Source organism: Protopterus annectens, chromosome 4.part0, assembly GCF_019279795.1.
Source record: "Protopterus annectens isolate FY-2018-M chromosome 4.part0, PAN1.0, whole genome shotgun sequence".
NCBI lineage: Eukaryota > Metazoa > Chordata > Ceratodontiformes > Protopteridae > Protopterus > Protopterus annectens.
The window spans coordinates 1,876,325,854-1,876,348,387 of record NC_056733.1 but is presented as its reverse complement, the minus strand read 5'-3'; the positions used below and the strand labels follow the sequence as shown (position 1 = coordinate 1,876,348,387).

At 39.7% G+C, this 22,534-nt stretch overlaps 1 protein-coding gene across 3 annotated transcripts in view; it reads left to right on the top strand.

Moving 5' to 3' along the window:
• Nucleotides 1–22,534, top strand: part of GEMIN5 (gem nuclear organelle associated protein 5) — a 1,677,795-nt gene that overhangs the window by 727,011 nt on the left and 928,250 nt on the right. For all 3 annotated transcript variants that reach the window (XM_044069545.1, XM_044069544.1, XM_044069546.1), the window contains one exon: nt 2,946–3,074. In XM_044069545.1, coding sequence (XP_043925480.1) covers nt 2,946–3,074 — 129 coding nt within the window. The remainder of the gene's footprint in view (nt 1–2,945; nt 3,075–22,534) is intronic.

The window sequence follows — 22,534 nt, the reverse complement described above, 5'->3', positions numbered from 1 at the left end:
TGGAGTGCTTCTAAAGTATTTGTAACTGTGTATGAAGAGGGATATTATAGCAATAACCCACGCCTGGGTGTGGGTAATGCGGGATTTACCCACGGTTGGCTTCGCCCTCGGGACCAAACAAAGACAACTGTGGGTAAATCCAGCATTGCCCACACCCAGAAGTGGGTTATTGCTATTATACTATGACATTATTTAAGAAAAGAAATAATTACTTTTCTTAAATAATGGCATTGTATAATGCCTCTTTGCTGCCCTTCCGCAGCTGTCTAGTATCCGCGGCAGTTCTGATGTACTGTGCATGCCTATGCAGTACATCAGAGCTCTGGCCAAAAGCAACGGAGAAAGCAAGATATCCGTTGCTTTTTACTGTTTCGCTATGTTAAATGGGTTTAACATAGCGAGACAGTTTTAAAATAAGCAACGGAGATGTCCGTTGCTTATTTTAAAGCTGTCTTGCTATGTTAAACCCATTTAACATAGCGAAACAGTAAAAAGCAACGGAGATCTTGCTTTCTCCGTTTTTAAACCTGTCTTGCTATGTTAAATGGGTTTAACATAGCGAGACAGCTTTAAAATAAGCAACGGAGATCTCCGTTGCTTATTTTAAAGCTGTCTCGCTATGTTAAACCCATTTAACATAGCAAGACAGGTTTAAAAAAAAAGCAACGGAGAAAGCAAGATGTCCGTTGCTTTTTACACATGATGTTGCTATGTTAAAGGAGTTTAACATAGCGATACAGCTTTAAAATAAGCAACGGAGATCTCCGTTGCTTTTTTTAAACCTGTCTCGCTATGTTAAACTCTTTTAACATAGCGAGACGGTGTTTTAAGAGACTTGTACTAATGGAAAAAGTCCGGGCGACCGGACCTTTTTCCATTAGTATAAGTCGATTTACAACGTGCACGCTGACCAATCAGCGTGCACGCTTTGGAATATTAATGAGGGGTCATGGTATAATAAATCATTTATTTATTTGCAGTTTAACCAGGAAAGTCCATTGGGCAAAACATGAGCCCATTTTCAATAGAGGCCTGGGGAGAAAAGCTCCATATACAAGTATTACAAAGCTAATATCAACAAAGTTAACAAGTACAAAACAGTTTTCAAAAACTACTAAAACACAGTAGCATATAAGACAGAATAATAACATTTGAGCAAGGTGTTATAACAAAGCATTGAATGAAATTAAAACAAGTATTTTGGAGTACATAAGTATAATCTGGAGTGCAGGCATATATGCACTCATAGTTTCATGAAGTGAGAGGTAGGAAGATTTAGAGGAGAGTAGAACAGTGAGAGGTGAATAGGTTGAGTTATGAGAGAGGAAAAAAAGCGGGAGGGAATGGAAATGGGAGTCGGGGTGAGTTTTGAGAAAAAAAAAAGTATGGGGGAGCAGAAATGAAATAGAGGGAGTCAGGTGGAGTTGCAGCATGAGCATACCCAGTGAGAAAAGAGATGAGAATGGGGCATGGTCTTGAAGGCAGAGTGGTTTTGGGTGATTCGAATGTGGGGGGGGGTGAATTCCATAGACTAGCAAGGGAGAAAGGAGAAAATGCCCTGGCATGCATAAGGGTTTGTACACTTTGAGGAGGTTCTGGTTACTGGACCTGAGTATTCTATCAAGATGATGCAAGGTGAGTATGGAGGATAGGGAAGGGCAGATAGTTGGTTTGAAAATGAGTTTGTGATCAGTTAGTTGAATGTAAGAGAGAGATTTGAGGAGTTCCAGCCAGTTCAAGGAGTGGAGTGCATCACAGTGGTGGGAGGAGGATTTGGTCCCGGTAGCAAACGTAAAGATTTTATTGGAGCAGGATGACAGTTTTGACTTTAGGGAGGATTGAAGGTTGGTGAAGAGAGGGGCTCCATACAAGAGAGAGGGGATGAGGTAGGAAATTGAGAGTATATATTTGCATGAAGGAGTGAGTGAATGGCTATGATACAGCATTCCGAGCTTTTGGTGTGTTTTCTTAAAACTAGTTTGTATGTGAATGTCAAACTTTAAATGTTCATCAATGATAACACCTAGAAGTTTTGTATGGGAGACTATTTCAATGGGAATCTTATTCTGACCGACTGGAGAAGGAATCGTTATTGCTAGAGGTGTTTTTAGGTGGGGTAAAGATTGATTTTGGTTTTGGATGCATTGAGAGTAAGGTGATTATTCAGCATCCAAGACTGTACAAGAGAAGACATCTTCTGTTAGTTGCTTGAGTTTGAGGAGGGATTGAGCATAGCAAATATGGTGGAATCTGTGTATTGGACTAGTTTGGTATTAGAAATGCACAGATGAAAATTATTAATGAATATGTTAAAAAGTAAGGGACGTAGTATTGAGCCTTGTGGAACTTCTGTTGGAGTGGAAGTCATTCAAAAAGAATAAAAAGCAAGGCTACCAGAATGATTAAAATGATAGAATGTGTGGAGAGGCTTGACAACCAACCTAGGTTATATTCTTTTAAGGCTGGGCTGGAAAGAAACAATATGATATAGGAGCATGAAGCATATAAGGAAGGGAATGTGAGGGAAATAAATCAAAGATAGAAAGATGTTGAGTGGTAGAGATGGTATAACTTGCAGCTAGAATGAACTGTGACCTTAGCCTGCATATGAGAAAGTCCTTTGTTAATGATAGTGGGCATAGTTTACAGCTAGAATGACTATTTCATTACACCAAGTGATAGGCAGTTGAAATAAGGCATCTGCATGGATGATGCAGAGCAAAACCAAAAAATTAGTTTGTGTAATGTGGGTTTAAAAGTAACGAGCAGGGTAGCTGCAGTTTTTAACTTACAATTACTAGACAGACTAAATTGTTCCATTTGCTGACAATGTGAATGTATTTGTGTTTGCATACCAAAAATGGACTTTTATTGTTTGGCATACTGTTTGTTCTTTAGAATGCCTGAGCTCAAGTAGATGTGTAATGAGTTTGTTTCCATTTCAGACTTGTTTCTGAAAAAGAGAAAGAGTCGTTCAATACTGCCCCTGAGTACAGCTTTAGATCACAAATTGAAGGAGGAGATGATGCAGGACTGCTTAACTCTAACCAAAGTCTGCTATTCTAAAGAACCAGGTAATGTGCATTGAATTAAATTGATTGCAACCAAGTGCTGCTGTGGTCATAGTGATCTTTTGTGTATTAAGTAATATTTTGTCATATGGTTACATTGATTGTTTCTGCTAGCACTGCAGTCTGATGAAATTTTCATAGTGGCAGGCCTGGAATGGTATAGCAAGACTTTTCTGGTTTAGTTTGACCTAATGAGCATCTTCTAATAGGAAACCATTTCAGATGAACAAGGATGCGCTGCTGCACTATTTCTAACTCAAGAAAAGTTTACCATTGAAACCTTCAACAGATATGCTCATGGAATGCTAGATTTTAAATGCATTTTTACATCTTTATTGAGAAGCAATTGTTTTAATTTTATTTTTGTATTTCCCACTAAGCTCTTTTAATCCTTGTGTTTTATATCTGTCCGTGTGCCAAAAGTGTTTTCACTTTGTCTTATTTTTATCCCTTCACCAATATAGCTTATCTTTGACTGGTCAGCTGTAGTCTTTGTGCAAATAGCTTTAACAGTGGTATGTTATCGGACCTTATGGTGTGAAGGGGGATGTGGTGGACTTGAAGTAGCAAGCATTTCTGTCATTGACTGTCAGACCTTTCCTGGCTGGAGCATGCTCAGGACTTTCTAAAGCATATCCACAGTTCTCTGCACCCAAAGGAGATCTTGCCTGCTTTTCAACCTGAGTAGCATCTTGCTAAAAACTGCTATTCAACTCCTGCCCATACCTAACTAAAGTTTAAGACCTTCCTTGAGTGGTATTTCTTAGTTATCAGTTGTGTGTTTCCTTTTGGTATTCATTTTTTCAGCAAAATCTAGCATTGGGAGCATCTACACACCCCTGCCAGTGCAAATTGTGAAGTAATTTGCCAGCTGCATAGGCATGTGTCTCTCTAGTAGAACAGGTCTGAGAAATCACAACATTTTGCCAATCTGCCTCCTTATAGAGTATGTCCTCTCTGGTTTTAGTTTCAGGCCTGCCTAGTTAGGAAGGTAGTGAAGAAACTTGAGTGTGGGTAAGAAAGAGGAGGATCTTCATGTGAGCATGTGTGGCATTTGCAATGGGTTACATGTATCCTGTTCCAAATTTTGCCATGTTGACATTTCAGCCAGGTCCTGGGTTTCTGTATATACCTGCACAGGATGAAGTGGTCAATTTTTGATTTCTTCTGCTTAGGTTGGCGCACAGGAATGAAATACTGGATGCCCATTTTTTTTTGAAGGGGTGTGCCCTTTGACTAAATGGCTTAGTACCTTGTTGCTCTCCTGAGACTGCTTCCACTTCCAGTTCTATACCTGGTTAACCTCAAAAAAGGCAGATGAGGGCTGTTCAGCATTCAAGGAATATTTGTCTGGCATTATGCCTGCCTGTAACAGCTAAGTGACCGGGAAGGATGACTCCTTCAACTGCTCACTCTCCTGCTGACTCTGGTATGTGACTGCCCAATTAAGGAGGATCTTCAAGTTCATCCTGGTTTTGAAAACCATCGTAAAGGTTCAGTAGATTCGAGATGTGAATAACTGTGGTCATGGCCTGGAACTTGCTGGTCCTGTCCCAAAAAAATACTGCTACCAGTTTCCTTGGTATGGATAAAGCCCATTCTGTGACCAGTGTTTGGTTACTGGTTAGGTTGCCTGTTATAGCATAGGTGGGAAAGAATGGCGTGGCTAAATCAGCTCACCTGTCTTCAGGAAGAGGTGACCGTGACATATCTGGATACACCTCTCATGGTAGAATTATTAGTGGTGATTGAGTAAACCACACGGAAATGCTGTCAACAGGAAGCCAGGGCCATTTTATTACATTGATACAGAGGCATTTGCATACACTACAGGGGCACATTGCATGCCAGAGCCCTGGACATTTTGGGCATGCACGTGGGATATTGGGGCTTAACCACAAAACTCCAGTCCTTAGCACTTGGTTTATGGTATGTTTGACTCTCCCCTCAAGAGGAAAGAATGGGCCTCGGTGCTCTTCTTCCCCTTTGGAACAAATTGTTTTGTAGAGTGGCCAAGATGGTAGGCTTTTCATAGGTTCATAGATGTTTACTAGGCTTGACAACCACAAGAACCTTTTTAAGCCTAGCCCCCAGATCTCTGACAGGTTATGGGGTACCCTTGATTAAGCGTAAGCAGGGGGCTTGGGAGATGAAACATCTACAAGCAGGGGCATGGGTGATGAACTATTTACATGTTGTCTGTGTGCAGTAGAGACACATGTGCCAAGCTGGGGATGAATTTCTTGTTTCCCCATCCAATGGTCCAGGTTGCACTTGAATTGGGTTTGGGAGGAGCTCCACCTCACATGGATGGGAGCCTGTTCCAGAGACTGGGTAGTCTCTGGGATACATACCTGTCTCTCCAGCATGTCCTATTTTATATTACAGGCAAGGTTCAGGACTTTAAAGTGGGTAATTCTGGTTCTGTTTGTTTTGTGGCTATGCAAGAGGTCCATCAGAGTGGGGTGTGACAGTGCCCTATATGCCAGGAATAGATCTCCCCTCAACAGCCTGTAGGAGACAGAATACAGGGATAGGGCCTTGAGGTGGTCTGCATTGGACATTTTACTTGCATCCTGTTTTCTTTTAGTGAGGAACCTTTGTTGATGTTCAGTTGTTGGATATGTCTGGTTAGGTACATACCAAAGAAGGCATTGCACACAGTGATAGGTCTGAATGCCTTTTGAAGGTCATTGAGGGAATGACATTTCTTATGTTTTGTACCTAACTAGCTCATCAGAATTAATTAAAATCTGACATCCTGTATGGCAGCACCCTGATGAGACATGTTTGCCTTTGCTCTGCAGGCTATAAGGAGGAAAGTATTAAAAAAAATCAGAGAGGTGCCTTCATGTTTAGCTGAATTTCATGACTGAATGGGTCAGAAGAGAAAATCAGAGGAAAATAAGTGTGGAAATCGAGTCACAGAGAGAGAAGAAGATGGAGCAGCAGGAACATGCGATATCACTATTACCTATAGGAAAGAGATGAAAGAAGTAAAAACTACCCTAGTTAATGTCTTCTGCAGCAAGAAAAAAGACTGGATAATGTGCAACAAGCACTGAACAATCATGTGGATGCCATACAGTGGCTAATTGAGGAAGACGATGACTTGAACGTTTGTCTAGATGGGACAGAGACATGAGTGGATTGTTTGGAGTACAAATGTATAGATATGGAAGACTGGGCATGTCGCAAAAACGTAAAAATTGGTGGGGTACTTGGCAAGTTTGAGAAAGAGGATTACCAAGTGGTTGTGCAGAAACTGTTAGCAGAGCTATACTGTGATCTGATAAAGATAGAAAGGGCATACAGAACACTATGGAGACGACACAGAGATGCTGCTATTCCCCCGAGACCAGTCATCTTCAGGTTCTCCATGTTTCAGTTAAAGGAATGGCTGCGGGTGAGGCACAAATATTTGTTGAACAAGACTCTAAGGAAGAGGAGTGTATTTAACCCGGTCATTTGAGTCTGTAGTAAAAGGAAAATAAGATTGGGAATGCTGAAATATGCAATTTTGAGGATATACTTGCTAGAACATGCTAAATATTTTAATAATCCTAAGAGGGCATTAAACTGGATAGTGAAACCAGTAAATCATAGAAGTGATACTGAAAGTTCTCTGCTGCTAGATTATTTCTTGGATCCGGAAGGATCGTCAGTAGGGCTATCCTTAGTCAAAAAGGCAGAATACCATTTGCTGTTCCGTAAGCAGCAGAGACTGAGAAAAATCATTAATTTTTTGGGAAGGCTGGAAACGTATACTGCACAGGGACAAGCAGTGATCATATTTGTGGACTGTATATTTTGGACAAATGTTAAGACATCAGTGTGAGTAGATCTGATGAGGGAAAAATGAGAAACAGACATTGCACTGACTTTTTTCCTTCTGTTTTTTTTTCTTTTGTTGTTATTTATGTAGCTACCATCTTTGAATGGCACTTAATGGTGCTGTAGATGACTAAACAAGGAATCAATTTGGTTGCTTTGTTCCAATTTATTCTTTGGTGGTGAGCTGTAAACATTTTGAATAAGGGGAACTGAGAAAGTTGCACACTGCTTGGAGAGTTTTGTTCGTAATGAAGCTGTGTGAATCTCTGCAAGTATATGAAAAGTATGAAAATCTGAGAGAAAAATAACTGTAAATATACATTTGTGGGTGGGGAGCTGAAACTGGTGTGAATACCAAGTTGGGATATGGAAGAGAAGAATTTATATTCAGGCAATTATGATCATATAACAGAATGGAAATGTATATGCCTACATGGTGGAAAGTTTGAAGTGGTGCACAAGACTAATTGATTCAAATTAGATTTTTGGAAAGTTTTATTTTTAAATATTTTTTACGACTATATTAGCAAGAGTAATAGGGAGGAAATTGTTTCTTGGATTTATTCAGTGTGTAGAAACATTGGAGTTTTTCGACTTGGTGGGGTAATTCTAAATGAAAATGAGAAGGGGAATGAAGTGGGATGGACAAGTATTCAACATCATAACAATCAAGGATTTTTTTTGTTACAAAAAGTCAGTGGTTGTTTTCCAAATTGGAAAGTTAAGTCAAATACTATACGGAACTTGTAGTCAGTGTGTGTAATGGTAGTGAAGGGACTTAATGCAGACTAGATGAGATGAAATATAATATTACTAGGTATCTGAACTGTAAGTGGGTATGAAATAGCAAGTGATGAGAGAAATAACGGGAAGAAGGAAATATTGGCAGAGTCAGTGTTGAACTTGTAGCGAGGACAGAGTTTAGTACTGAAAGTAAGGCTAAAGAAGGCTAAAATAAATACTGCCAATAATAGGATAGAACAAGGGGAGTAAGAATAGAGCAGAAACCTGAAGGAGATGGTCGGGCAGAGTTTAAGTAAAATGCATGCTAGTCTTTCTGTGCTATTATAAAAGAATAATGATGATCAAAGAGAGGTTACAGCTGGTTAAGAACTCACTAGCTAGAATGGTGATGAAGACACGAGTCTTGTAATAAAAGGAGAGGAACTGTGTTAACTAGAATGTCGAAATCTGTAAGAGGATGCTGGAGATGGTGAGAGGAAAGAAGTATTGTGGCGGAGCAAGGTGAGGTCCGTAATGCATTTATACACGGTCATTACTAATGACAGCATTTAAGGAGAGCAGGGTGCTTTATTTGATACAGAAATTAGTATTCTCTTAGGGGGGAAGAGAACAATGTACAAATGTATACAGTTAATTTGGGATTTAGGGAAAGGGAGACAAAGATGCTTATCAGTTGAGTCTTCTACAGTGATATTAATGGAGGCGTTAAGAGGATGGAATAAGTTGTATAAAGAGTTGAAGGAAAAATGGACATATGAAGTTAGACAGCATAGGAGCGGGACATGTAGAAGAATAAGAGGCAAAGATAACTAGTCAGTATGGGCATCCATATAGACTGTCATAATACTGATGGCTTAATGGGTAGGAGTAAGAGAAATAAAACATTAAGATATAAGAAGTAGAAGACTGAATGTCTTAGTATGCAGGAAACTTTGAAAGAGCAGAAGAAAATCACAGGAGGGGGGGATATTGAATAGCAGCATGTGCTTCGTGGGGTAACCGAAAGCAAAGAGGGGCAGTGATAATAGTGAAAATGTGCAGGCCATTTAACATAGAAGATGGGGAGGGGCAGATGCTTTGGGGATTAAGGGTACTGTGGGGAGGTCAAAGTACACAGTGGTGACTATGCAAATTGGAATTAAAATAAGGCAGTTAAGTGAGTTACTAATGGAGATGGTTAAGGTTTCATGTGTGTGTGTTGTACTGATGGGTGAGATTGGCATAATAGTTAGTGTTTACATTACAGGCTCAAGATGCAGGGTTTGATTTTCACATGGGGGTAATTGGCTAGGCTTAAAATAGCCCACAAGGGTAGTTACCCTAGTACTTATCTATGAACCTATTACGGTGAGAAGAGATGAAGTGGAGAAGGGACCAAGAGCAAGGAGGGTAAATAAAGTGCATTTTTGGAAAATTTTACAAAAGCTGTAGGATGGGTAAGATATATGGAGGTTAGAAGAAATTCAAGGAAAAGGACATAGGGTATACCTGTTACTCTGGGAAATATAATTTGTCAAGAAAAAAGCTTTTTTTTTACCAAGAAAAGTTCGTTTCTTTTGACAGTGTTAAGGTTAGAACCCGTGCAGCTCTGACCATGTGGAAATCCCTGTGGGTAATGGAAGGAGAGGGAAATAAAATTGTAGACATACACTGGAGAGTTAAAAGCATTCATTATGGAGGATGAAAAAGAAAGTGAATGGATAGACTAATTGGAAAAAACAGAGGAAGAAAATGTGAAAACATAGGAGAGCAAAAAGATGAGAGCAAGGTAGAAATTACAAAGGAGGGAAGAGATGAGGTGAAGGGAGTTGGTAAGAACAAAAAATGCATAATTAGATAAGTTTGATAAGAATCATTAAGAAAACAGGAAGAAAATATTGGTAAGGAGAAAGGGAGATTACTCAGTTCAACAAAAAAGAGGATGAAAGGCGGAGGGAGAAATAAATTGCAGCAGAAAGAATATTTGCAAAGATTTCCGCAAAAGCAGTAATAATCTTAGCAATGAGATGGAGGCAACAGGGAGTAGAAAGAGGAGTATTTCAGGTTTATCTGGAAAAAGAAAACAGCTTGGGGTTGACATCTTAGAGGGATTCAAGGAATACTATCATTTTTATCCAGAGGAGAAAGGAGGACAGCAGGAAGGTTTAGTAGATGAATTTGCTTTTTGAAGATTGTAGAAGATATTCAGTTTAGCCAGAAAGCTAGTATTAAATTGACAGATGCAATAAATGTAGAGGACATGAAAGAAGTACGGGATAAAAAGGTTAAGGGGAAACCACCTGGCAATGATGGTCTACCTTTAGAATTTTGGAATACCTGTGAGAGTGACGTCATGAAGAGATGAATTAAACTGTTTAATGGTATCTTAATGGGGGAACCAGTTTCATGGAAAGAGGCCTTGATTGTGGCCATCTATAAGAAAGGGGAGGGCTCCAAATAGAATGTCTTCTTACAGGCCGATATCTGCACAAAACCTTGATTATAAACGTGTTATGCAGATTCAGGCGAGACTACATGGGACGATTATGCCTAAAATTATAAGTTCGATCTACAGATTTTGTTCCACGTCATAGAACCCTGTTAATAAATGAGGCGCAGAGAGAGGAAAGAATTAACAATAATACTGTTAGAGACTGAAAAGGTGTTTGACAGGGTGAGATGGAATTATTCTGTTTAGATTATGGGAGAGGTAGGCTTTCCATAACGTTGGATAAATATGCTTTGGAATGTATATGTGGAAGTCACAGCAAAGGTAAAAATAAGGATGGTGCTATCAATGAAAATATACAGAGAAGGGGACAGGACAAGGCAGGGCTTGTCCCTCTTGTTTGTAGTAGACCTGGAAATCCTACCAGTGGATTTAAAAAAGGATAGTAGAAGATATAAGTGGGGGGGGATGTAAGATAAAAAGTTAACGCCTTATGCGGATGATGTACCGTTAACAGTAGTAAACTGGGATCAAGACAAATAAATGATTTTGCAGACTCTACAGGCATTTGGAAAGAGTGCTGGGTATAAAGTTAATCAGGAAAAGTTGAGGTTGAAGTCCACAGAAGAATGAGAAAGGAAGGATGACAAACTAGATGAGATGATATATTTGGGAATTTGGATGGGTCAATGGTAGAGCAATCAGTAAGGATCACCTATAAAAAATGTGGAAAAGGTTAAGTTATAGTTGCTTAAGTGGGGAGGGTTACATCGGGATCTAGATCAGAGAGTCTTAGAATTAAAATAGTTTATTGTGTTACAGTTTACCTATGCAGCGCAGGCTTTCTGGGAAATGGAATGAAAAAACGTGCTGAAAAGAGTAAAACAAATGTTTAGAGATTTTGTATGGGACAGTGGAAGGGCACGAGTCAATTATGAAGCAGTGACGGGAAGAAAAGAGGAAGTAGGGTGGAAATTTCCATATTTAAGACTAACTTGCAGGCAGGGATTATAGCGAATGTGTTGGAGCTGGTTGACAGTAGGTACATGACATATTGGAAGAACATGATTTACTCAAAAGAAGTTGATTTGCTTTTGGAAATAACCAAAAGAGCAATTAATGCTTCAGTGGTCAGGAGAGGTGCTGAAACTTTTTTAGTCATATAAAAACTGACTGAGATCATTTTGATGATAGACAGGTCATGGAAAGAGAAGGAGAATGGGGTTGAAAACGAGGAGGAAACAGAAGGATACAAAATATTGGTCACAGGTTTTGATGGAGGAAAGATTAAAATATTGGGAGACTATAATGTTGGAATGCAATTTAGAGGACAGGCTGGTATGGGAATACAAAGGGATTATAAACTTATGGAGAACATGGGAAGGTCAAGTAGGACAGGGTACAGAAAAGCCAAAGATAGTTGCAGAAAAGTAGAAGGGATGCCGAACAAAGGGCTAAATAGAGTAACAAAGGAATGTTTGATAGAGTTTAATAAGAAATACATAGAAAACAAATGGAAGGGCTGGGAAAAAGAACTAGGAGAGGAGATGGGAAGAGAAGGGCAAGAGGAAATATCCTAGGGATGGATCAAAGGTGAGGAAATTTGATATTTGCACTGGAAAGCGTGCTTAAGTGTTTTTACACTTCAGTAGGGTTGGCAAGAATGTTTAGGAGAGAGGCATAGAGAAAGGAAGAAAGAGTGAGGGACATGGATTTATATTTTTTGGGAATGTAAAAAGCTTGACTTATTTTTATAGAAAATTGATTATAAGCTGAAGGAGCTTTGGCCTGATGCAAGGCAGCTATCAAAAAAAAAAACTGTTCTTGCTAAGACATAAGAAATACTAGCAGGACTGTTGAAAGAAGTTTGGAGGCTCATAACAGCTGGTAAGAAGGCAGTGACAATAAAGATGGAATTGAGGAAACACCAAAGGTAGAGGAAGTAGAAACTGTATTAAAACAGTGGGAAGGGGGTGAGTAGTAAGGATTGGAGAATTTGTGAACAGGAGAGGACATAACTTAAAAAACTTGTTTGAAGTACCAAATATAAATTTCACACGGACACCAGGAATGTTAAAATGTGAATCATGTAATTACTGTGGATCTATAACAACGGGAGAAAAATTTATCATTAGAAATAAAGAATACAGTATTAAGAAGAGGTTCACATGTAATACAAAATTGGTAGTCTGTTTAGCTCAATGTGACTCCTGTCCAGCTTTCTATATCTAAAAAGCCGATAGAAAATTGATGCAAAGAATAATATGAACATCCTTACAGTATAAGAAAAAATAAGATTGAGAATGCTTTAGCTAAACACTTAAAATATAATTTTACCCATAGTTTTAAATTTAGGGCAATAGACCAGATTACGGCAGACCATAGAGGAGGACCTACCAGTTTTTTATTAGAACAACTAGAGCTGTTATGGCGGTTAAGGTTAGATGCCAATCATTCTCCTGGACTTAATGAAATTTGTTCAGTTTTGCCATATTTGAAACTTAGAAGCTTGATTAGATAGTTGTAAGGAATTGTGTGTGTGTGTGTGTACATATATATATATATATATATATATATATATATATATATATATATATATATATATATATAGTGTGTGTCTGTGTGTGTATGTATATATATATATATATATATATATATATATATAACAATATATATATATGTATATTATAATACTTGTTAAAAAAGTACATGACACGTTGACATAAACTGTTTTCTGAGTTTTTTAATTGTATTAGGAATGGTTTTAACTACATATCAAAGTAGAGAATATTTATTTGTACTTTCAGTAAACTGTTTAACATGTTTTATTAGTTTAGGATATCACTTTAAAAGTAAGGTAGTTTAGTGAATGAAATGAGATACTAGGAGTTGATTGACACTAAAGTAATTTATTATGTAAATGACATTATCACATGACACTTTGAATGTATTTAAACTTTGTACTCATTACTTTTTTGTTATCTGAGGAAGTTGGGTCAGTGAACCTGATGAAAAGCGCTTCATAAACTTTTCATTTGGTTTTATCCTTCTCGAGTCGTTCTTTGGGTGCTACGTTGAGATTTTTAGCAGTTTCAGTTTTTGTCATTTCGAGTTTGTTTTTTTAAATGATTAAAGTCCACAGATTCCCACATTGATGCAACTGTTTCAAATCTGCAAAACAATTAGCATCAGAAATACCTGATCTGAGAACTGAAACCTCATCTGTGACATAAACAAGACATGTTGGAGGGACAGGTTTATGTCTCAAAGATTATCCCTACTCTGAAACAAGCTTCCCATCCATGTGAAACGAGGCTCATCCCTAACATTATTTAAACATAAATTGGGCCACTAGATGTGAAATCTTAAGTTTACCCCTGGTTCATCATCTGTGTTCCTAATGGACAAGGGCAGCTTGTGAATACTTGGTGTACAAGCCTGTATCATAGCTGTAAAATTCCTTGGCGTGTTGATACATCATCAGTATTTTGGTAAATTTGGAGTAAGCTTGGCTTGCCTTAAAATGACTCTTATGCTGATAACCTGGTCTGTAAAATGTCCAGTATGTTGTTTCATTGAGTAGGAATTTCCATTAATGTTTGTAAGTTCTTAATCTGTCAGGTATAGTGTGAACTGTTTCCTTGCATGTGCACCGTGCTCCAACTATTAAGTAAATAAGGTGATTCAATAATACTTCGTACTTGACACTCAAGTTAAGTATACCAGTGCAGTAATCATTTAGATCTTTTATTGAGCTTTCAAGTGGGGTACTTACACAGCAAAAATGCTTCAAGCTGCCAATAGTGTTTCACAGTAGCAGCAGAGATGCCAGTAGAGCCATTGGGCAAGGTCCTGGATACCACAAATAAGTTAAGTTTCTTCTTAGCAACAGTCTCAGGTAAGAGAACCTTATTAAAGTTTGCTTCATCAGTGTGACTAATCCTGGCAGTGAGATGACAGTGTTGTGTAGGATTTCTTTTGTACACAAGACTACATCAGTGCCCTTTGTGTCATCAGTAACCACAGTCTCATTTTTAATAAGTTCAAAGCATTTCATCACTAACGAGAGTCATTCGAGGCGATCTCCATCTCCTCCCTTTCTGTAAGCTGCACTTCAAGTGTAACCCAGTCATGGAACTCTGTCCCCTTATCCCTTAAATTTACTGGCAACTTTTCCAATTTCAAGACCAATCTAAAAAAAAATATCTGACACCTGGAACTGGACCTGCATAAAGATCAAAACAGATGCATGTCCACCTATTAATTATATGCCTTTCACGCACTGAGTTACTAACACTTCTGTATCTTAGCAGATAGTAATGGCATAACATCAGAAGTAGCTCTCACTTCAATGGTACCATACTCCTAATGTATGCTGTTCTATTTCATCCTTGTAGCTGACAACACTTGCTATTTATTTCCTCTCTAGTGTCCTTTCATAACATCTTCATCTCTCTAATAATCAACTCTTTCCATGTTTTTAATTTTCCCTCCTGCACATTACTCCTCATCTCATTCTATCACACTATGCAGCAGAATGCTCTTATTATAATTTTCATCTGCATATATTAGAAATGTAGTCAACATTTTGAATAACTTAATATTACTTTGCTTGGCACAGGCCATCCACTTCTGCAAAGTGTCTTATTTGCAGTGCACATTGCATTCTTGATCACAGTTTCTGCTATCAGTATTCTGTAAATGTATTTCATTCTGTTGAGGGCTGTTATCCCCTTTTATATGAGGGGTACGCCTCAATCTATTGTAGAGAGTTTTATCTGGTTTGATGCTTTTCTGCCCTTGTATATAATTACTTATCAGCTATTGTAAAATGTTTTTGTGTGTATTCGTGGAGTCTTTTTTCCCCAACTCATAAAATATTTAATCTGTTGCAGGGCTTTCCTCCCTTTGTATAGAACTACTCAGCTATTGTTTAAATGTTTTTGAATCTGTTGTAGAGCTTTTCTCCCTGAGCCTGCACTGAAAATGTGTCACTGGATCAGTCAGATTTCCCCAGTTACCAAAAGTCAAATAGAAGATAAAATAAAAATAAACTTCTTTCCCTTGACAGTTCTTACCAGTATAGTTAACAGTGAGCCTAGTAATAATTTCATATAGGTTAGGGAAATATGTTGCTCTGAAGATTAATTACCCCCTAGAGTGTAGTGCAAGCTTCTGTTGTTTTAAGAAGAGATTTTCCAGAGGTCAGTAGTGCTCTGAAAAAAAAAAAAGTTACTTTCCTCAAGTACCCATTTTTAATTGGGTCATTTAAAACAAAAATATGCAGATTTTCCATTTTATGTTAAGGTTAGGTATATAGTTTAGCAGTAAAACCTTACATGCATTAAACATTCTTTGGGTTTCTTTTTGTTACTTGACTGATTTTTCTCAAAGAACATTTAGTAATAAACCACCAGTATACAGTACAGTTTAGAATGAGTAAAACAGCAATCAAAACTGTCTTACAAAAAAGGCCAAGGGTATATCTGAACATAGTAGGTGGAACATTACTGACTGACTTTATAATGCCTTTTCATGACCCTGCTGCTTCCCAGCAGTGAGTCTTGCCATGACCATTTGACCCATTCATTCCCTCAGTGAGATAAAAGCAAATGTTCTTTGTGTTTCACTTGTTGCAGTCATTACATTTGGGTAATCTGCTGGCAGGTTGCCCTCAGTCGGCCTGAATTCCGAAGTCTTGCGTCCTGCGTCTGTTGCTGTCTCCTCTTCCGTGACGTCAGGTCGTCAGGGGTACAAAACATGCAGCCGACTCCATTTTCTTTGGTCTTTCTTGCCGCATGGTGCTGAAGCAGAAGCATTTCGCAAGTGCCGGTCGGCCGACTACTGAAATATTCACATTTGAGTTTCAGAACCGAAGTCTTCAAAAAGCTAAGTAACCCGTTGGGGAAACTTTTTTCTTGCTTTTTACCGATGTCAGAAAAAGTTAATTGTATTACTTGTGGAAAGCAAATACCTCATAAGGATTTCCACTTATACTGTATTCCTTGCCTAGGCCCTGATCACAACGTGCCTGGCTGTCGGTTTTGTGCTAGATTTAACCAACGCACTATTATGCGTCGGTATATTTTTGCATCTAAGTATTTTGGAAACAGAGTTAACTACCCAGAGATGTCGTCTGATAGCAATACGACTACCGGAGTACATAAAAAACGCAAAGAAAAGGACAGAGAAAGGCAGTCGAGATCCAAAGCTGACGATGAAGCTTTTCCTAAGCCAGTCGCCGGTTCGCTGGTACTCAGTGAGACGCTTTCGCAGCCCCTGATACCCGCTACCTTCGAGTCGCAGGCCTCTACCGACACCTATGTGGAGTCCGGCATGCCATAATATACTCAGGTTATTGGACCGATGGATGCATCTCCCTCGGATAGGTCCGGAGCCGCTGAGCAGGCACCGGCTTCTGAGGGTGTATTCAGACCTCAACATTTTTATATCAAACCGAAGAAAGCTGCAAAACCAAAGGCAAAGACACCTTCAAAAACTAAAAAAAAAAAAAGACTCCTGAGCCACGTGCACAGGCCTCTATGCCTATAAAACAGATGATCAAAATGGCTGAAGACCTTATTACCTTGATCAGGGGTACCCATACCCCTCCAGATAGGAGGCCTAGGCAAGACACCGACTATGAATCTTCAGATTAGGTTTCTATTTCTTCTGATTCCTCTTCTGATTAGGAATTATCTTTACCTCGCTATGAGGATTCTGATGCTGAGGAGTCTATTCCATCTGTATCTCCTCCTGAGCATTATTCTTTTGGAGAAACCTTGCATACTTTGAGAGAGCATTTTCACTCAGAGTCAAGACTTCTCAGAATCAAAAAAGAGGCTCAGGGATTTCCTCCTCCTCCCTCAGCACAAGCCTTTAGCCGTTCCCCCTGTGTTAGACATTGTGGATGATGTTTTTTCAGAGTCAAGCCTGACCCCTGACTCTTTACCTCTGGTTCCCAGTAAGCCTGACCGGTATTACAGGGTCCCTGACACTCATAAATATTTATTTAGAAACCCTGCTGCTGATCCTGAAACTATTTCACAGGGTCCAAAGGGAGTTAAGGCCTCAACAGCAAAAAAAGTACCCCCTCTGACAGAGATTCAAGGGCACTGGACAGATGGGGAAAAAAGGTTTATACATCATAAGGGACATGGGCAGCACCCCAGAAGTAAATTTGTGATTTCCCATCCATTGGTCCAGATTGCACTTGAAGATGGTCGGGGAAGGGCTATGCTCCGTGTGGTTTTTGGTTCCTATTCCAGAGGCGGGGCAATCTCTGGGACCCACATCTGTCTCTCCACGATCTACTCATGCTAGAGATCAGGTTTAGAGCCTTGGAGCAGGTAAACCTTGTGCAGTTAGTTTTGCGAATATATAACATTTCCATCGGTATTGGGTCAGAGACTTCTCTTGTAGGAAAAGAATACATCACCCCTCAATAATCTGTAGAAAACTGAATATAGTGATAGGGCTTTTAATTGGTTCACATGCAACATGTTGGTTGTACCGTGTATTTTAATGGTGAGAATCCTCTGAGGATGCTCCAGCTGTTGCAAGTGCCTGGTGAAGTACTTGCCAGAGTGTGCATTGTACTCTGTTATTGGTCCGATGAGTCCCAAGTCCAGATGTACTGTGACATCCTTAGATCTGGATGCTGTCCCCTTACTTATAAGCCCAGCCATGTAGGATTCCTCACCACTGTGAACACATTGTGGTCAAAGTTCAGATTACTATCTATCTGAGTACAGAGATGTTGCACTAGTGAGTCCACTCTTAGGGAGTGCTGTCAGTGTTGTAATTTGCAGGGGTATTTGATTTCCCAAAGTTTTGTTATTATCACTATGCATTTCTTCACATTTAATTTGAGGCCATGGCTCTGACACTAGTCATTAGTCTGTATCAGTCCTTTTTGTAGGATATCAGCATTGTTTGAGGTGTCAGTGATTGCTCCCATCTTGCAGCAGTAGCAAACTTGGTCAGCCAAAGGCCATCTATATTTGCCTTGTCATCTGAGGAGTATATCCCAAACAGGAGGGGCCCAGCACTCAGCCCTCTGTTTGCTGGATGTGGATTCCCTCACTCTAGTAATGTGCCCTATCTGAGAGCCATGTGGCTATCCAGCTCGTGGCATAGAGGTTTATGCCCAATTTTGTGAGATTATCTAGAATACCTGAGTGGGGTATTGTCACATGCCTTGGCCATGTCTCAGTACGTGGTATGCACTGTTCTACCCTCATCCATGCCCTTGGTGATCTTTTTCAAAGAAGTCCACCTGATTGAGCATCCAAAACCTGCCCTTGATGAAGGTGAACTGAGTTGGGTGTAGAATCTGGACATTTACTTTGTCATTGTTGAGGAGGTCCAAGATTATCCTTTCCATATCCTTACATAAGAGGCTAGTCAGACTTATGGGTTGGTAGTTTCCTGGGTCTGCTGATGGTCCCCCCCCCACTTGTGCAGAGGGATGACTGTTGCTGTCCTCCACTCTGCTGGGACAAAGCCTGTCTGGAGACTTTTGTTAAATAGACATCTGAGTGGGTCAACTAGGTCGTGTTTCAAGCTATTTAATAGGCACCCCTGTTTTTGTGATAACAGGTAAAGGAATGGTAGAGGGTAGTTCATGGGGGTGACTGGAGGTGATGAAATCTGAGATTAATTTATTGGCAAGCAGGCTTGTTTTTTCTTCTGCCTAAGTATAGATAGTGCCATGTATAGCAGACTCAGCACATTGTTGAGTGTTTCCCCTTAAGAGTTTGGACACAACTAAAGATGCTTTGTAGTTATCCTTTACGTGAGAGGCTGTTTTAGTCTTGTATTTAGCTTTTGAGAACTTGACTAGCTCCCTAATTTGCCTGTTGTGACTAATGAGGGAATTTTTCTTTGTATGCCCTCCCACTCGCTTATAGACAGTAATTTCTTCCTTCTGTTGTATAATCTATTTATGTCAGGGGTACACCAGGGTGACTTGTTTTTCCAGCTAGACCTCCTGGTTTTAATTTGGTCAGTTACTGCCATTTCTTTGCAGTTGTTTAAGTGGTTGTATAGGACATTCATGTATACTTCTGCATAGGCTTTCATGTTTTCAGGGTTAGGGAGAGCTTTAAAATTACCCATGCTATCATTTAATAGAAGGTAATTTGCCTTAGAAAAATTCTTTAGGGTTTTAGGGTTTAATGGAAGTTTTGCTGTTACATTTCTTTTAAAATAGACCAATTTATGATCCGGTCTTACAAATGAGGACATTATTCTGGAGGGGTGCAACGTTCCCCCATGTTTGAGTACTATGTCAGGGATATTTGAGCCCCTAGTAGGCATGCAAACGATCTGTTCCATTGCATTTATATTGAAAAGGTCCATGAATCTCTGAGTCTGCATGTTGGTGATTATGTAGTTTCCCATTTTATGGAGGGGTGCTTAAAGTCACCCTTGAGTAGTGTTAGGCTGAATAGTAAGTGATTCTAGTAACTTCAGTATTTGTTTACTTGGTTCATGGTTTGAGACCTGAAGCTACTGATATGGTGGAGAATTTTGCCTATGGTCAGCTGGCCGTGGTGTAGCTCGAGAGAGTCATTCTGCTTGACCAGTCTTGTGGTGTGATTGTTTTTTATGTAAATGGAAACACCTCCTACTTTCATTTTTTTTTCTTTTTAGTGGGTGGTCCAAATGTGTGATGTGAATCATAGCCTTGCACTGCTTGGGTGCTTTCTGCAGCCCTGAACCACGTCTCTGTAACTGCATAGATGTCTGCATTCTCCACGGCAAGGAGAGCTTCCAGGGAGTGCAGTTTCAGATGAAGAATCCTAGCAGTGAGCAGTAGTACCTTCAGCTTGTCATTAGTCAAATTTATGTTGGTAAGATTGTTGATTTGGCACTGCCTCAAAAAGGCATTATTAGGGTGGTTAATACCACGGCCAGTATTCAAAAGCCTTTCGGCAACATCTCTGGCAAAGCAGCATGATCTATGGATCATGTCGTCCCAGGCTAACAAATACTGGATCCCCTTGGAATGACACCCATAGCTAACCCAATTATTAAAGTCAAGCGTTTTCTGTTTGTATTGTGATATCATTTTTGGTGAGAGTAGAATGCTATTCAATTCGAGGCTCATACCCACCTGCAACATGTATTCAGAGAGGTCCATCATGCCTCTCTCCATTTAGTCCAGGGAGGTAAATCTGACATCAGTCACACCCACATGGACTATGACTGAGTCATAATGGTACTTGTAGTTGAGTGACCCGAGTGCCTGCGTGATGTGGTGAATCCTGGCCCCCTGACAGGCAACTGACTGTAAACCTTGCTTTATCCAACCTTTTGAGGAGGGCATCTGTGTGTCTCAAGAAGGAGTCTGCAGTATGACCAATATGTTTGAGTTGTGTGGTGTTTCACCTTAGGGGCTTGCTTGTGGAGACACTGTGATGTGTATTTTTGTGTAGTGGCTGGTGTTGACTTGGTTTTGTTTGCTAGTAGTTTCTGAGAGCAATGTAAGGGAAGCCACTGAGGTTTTGGTAAGTTACTTGTGAGTACCCATACATATGTTTGTTTTTGTGTCGAGACCTTATTTAGTGAGGAAAATGATGTGTATGGGCTGACAACCTATTTGTCATTTGATATGTCAGTATGTGCGAGTAGTGTCTCAATTTTCATGGTGCAAATACATCTCTCTCATACTGTGTTTGCTTCAGGATTAAGTGGTTGTCTGTATACGTGAGGCAGTTGCTACATTTCCTCAGGATGCCCATGTCCAGCAGGCTGGCCACAGAGATGGCAGAAAAGTGTCTATCCATGGTTTCAGTTTTTCTTTTTACTGTTGGTTTAACCAGGGAGAAGAATCGAGTAGATTTAACTGAACTGGGATGATGGCACACAGACAAAGAATGGGTGCTATACTCCATGTAAACTGCAGCTGTCCAACAAAGCAGTGCTGCTCTGTACACAACTCAGATGCCCATAGAGCAGCAGGAAGAGTGGGGAAGGTTGCAGAGATGCTTATTTAAAGGGAAATTTTAACTTGAAACAGTTTGCATTTATATGGGTCACTGCTAACTACCACTACACAGAGAGCAACTTGGCACCAACACTGGGCTTACATAGATTCATGATTATCTGTTGCCAAAAACATGTTTTGTCCAAACCATATGTTAGCAGCTTTTTGAACTGCTCCATTCTCCCCGCACATTTAATTTCTAGGAGAAGAGTATTCCAAACACTGCCCACTCTAAAATGGAAAAAAAAATATTCTTACATTATGTATTAGCTTTACCTTTGCCATATTGAGTTATATCCTACCAAAGATATAATGACTGGTCCGTCTCCAAAGCTTCATGGCACCTTCCAAACATGCAAACTGTCAAGCAGCTCAAACTGAGCTGACTAAAAGGTAAGTCTGAACATAAAGCATTTCAGAGCTTTACTGCTACTGAAGAATATGCTTTTGATGATCGATGGTCAGCATGTGCTTTCCTTTGCTGGACAGGTAAGCCGCCTTTGGGGGAAAAACCTTCCATTATTTGTTTTTAATTTATTGATGTTTTATTATTTTCCTCTTTAGAAAAGTTGTTTTAAAGCTAGTGGTGTTTTAACAGACTGTCCCAAGACTAAAACATACTTTTAAATGGAGCACTTGTTTTTTCTGTCAATTTAAAAGTAGTAATAACTTAACTGAAAACATATTTTCTGTGGAGAAATTTTTTTCTCCTTGGTGAAGCTGGTATGGTGGTTGAATGTGCTTCTTAATGTTTGTCAAAAAAAAAACTGTGACTTTAGTGGACTGGTAATTTTACCAGCATTTGCTGCTTGTGTTCCCCTGGGAAAGAGGCACCATTTTTGGCTTGACCATGGAACAGACCTCCGGTCGTGTGGTTCGTCCTTCTTCCAGTCAAAAAAGAAAAAGTAAAGAAAACAGACTTTGCCATCACAGCAGGCTAGCAGTTTGCCTCAGCCAAAGGTGGGTGACTCTGCTATGACCATTTGTTGTACCCAAGACAACTGATCTTTTAACCCAGATTGCTCTGGTAGAACACCTACAGCCACTATGGACCTGGGGTTAGCCACATCCTTTGTAGCTGTTGGGAGTCCCCTCACTGGGGAAGAGAGAAGCCCCTCTTGTCTGCCCTGTGAGAGGAAACTGGGAATGATTCCCTTTTGTGTCAGAATGCTGTGCCCATTCTTGGTGAAGCATCTACTTCATTAGTAACACAGTTGGTCCCATTTTTACTTTCAAATAGAAACAGAAAAGCAAGCGCGTGTCTTCTCCTCCACAAATTTTTTTAGACAGGAGTAGTTTACTGGATCTGGCTCAAGGTTTAATTCAGACTGCCGATCCTTCTTGTAAAGTAGCTTTTGGTAAAAGAAAGAGTGATTCCTCTTCTCCTTAAGAGATTCAGGAATCTGAATCCAAACAGGAAGATGCAGGTATGGATTCAATGTATTTTCTCCTTGCATTTCTGAT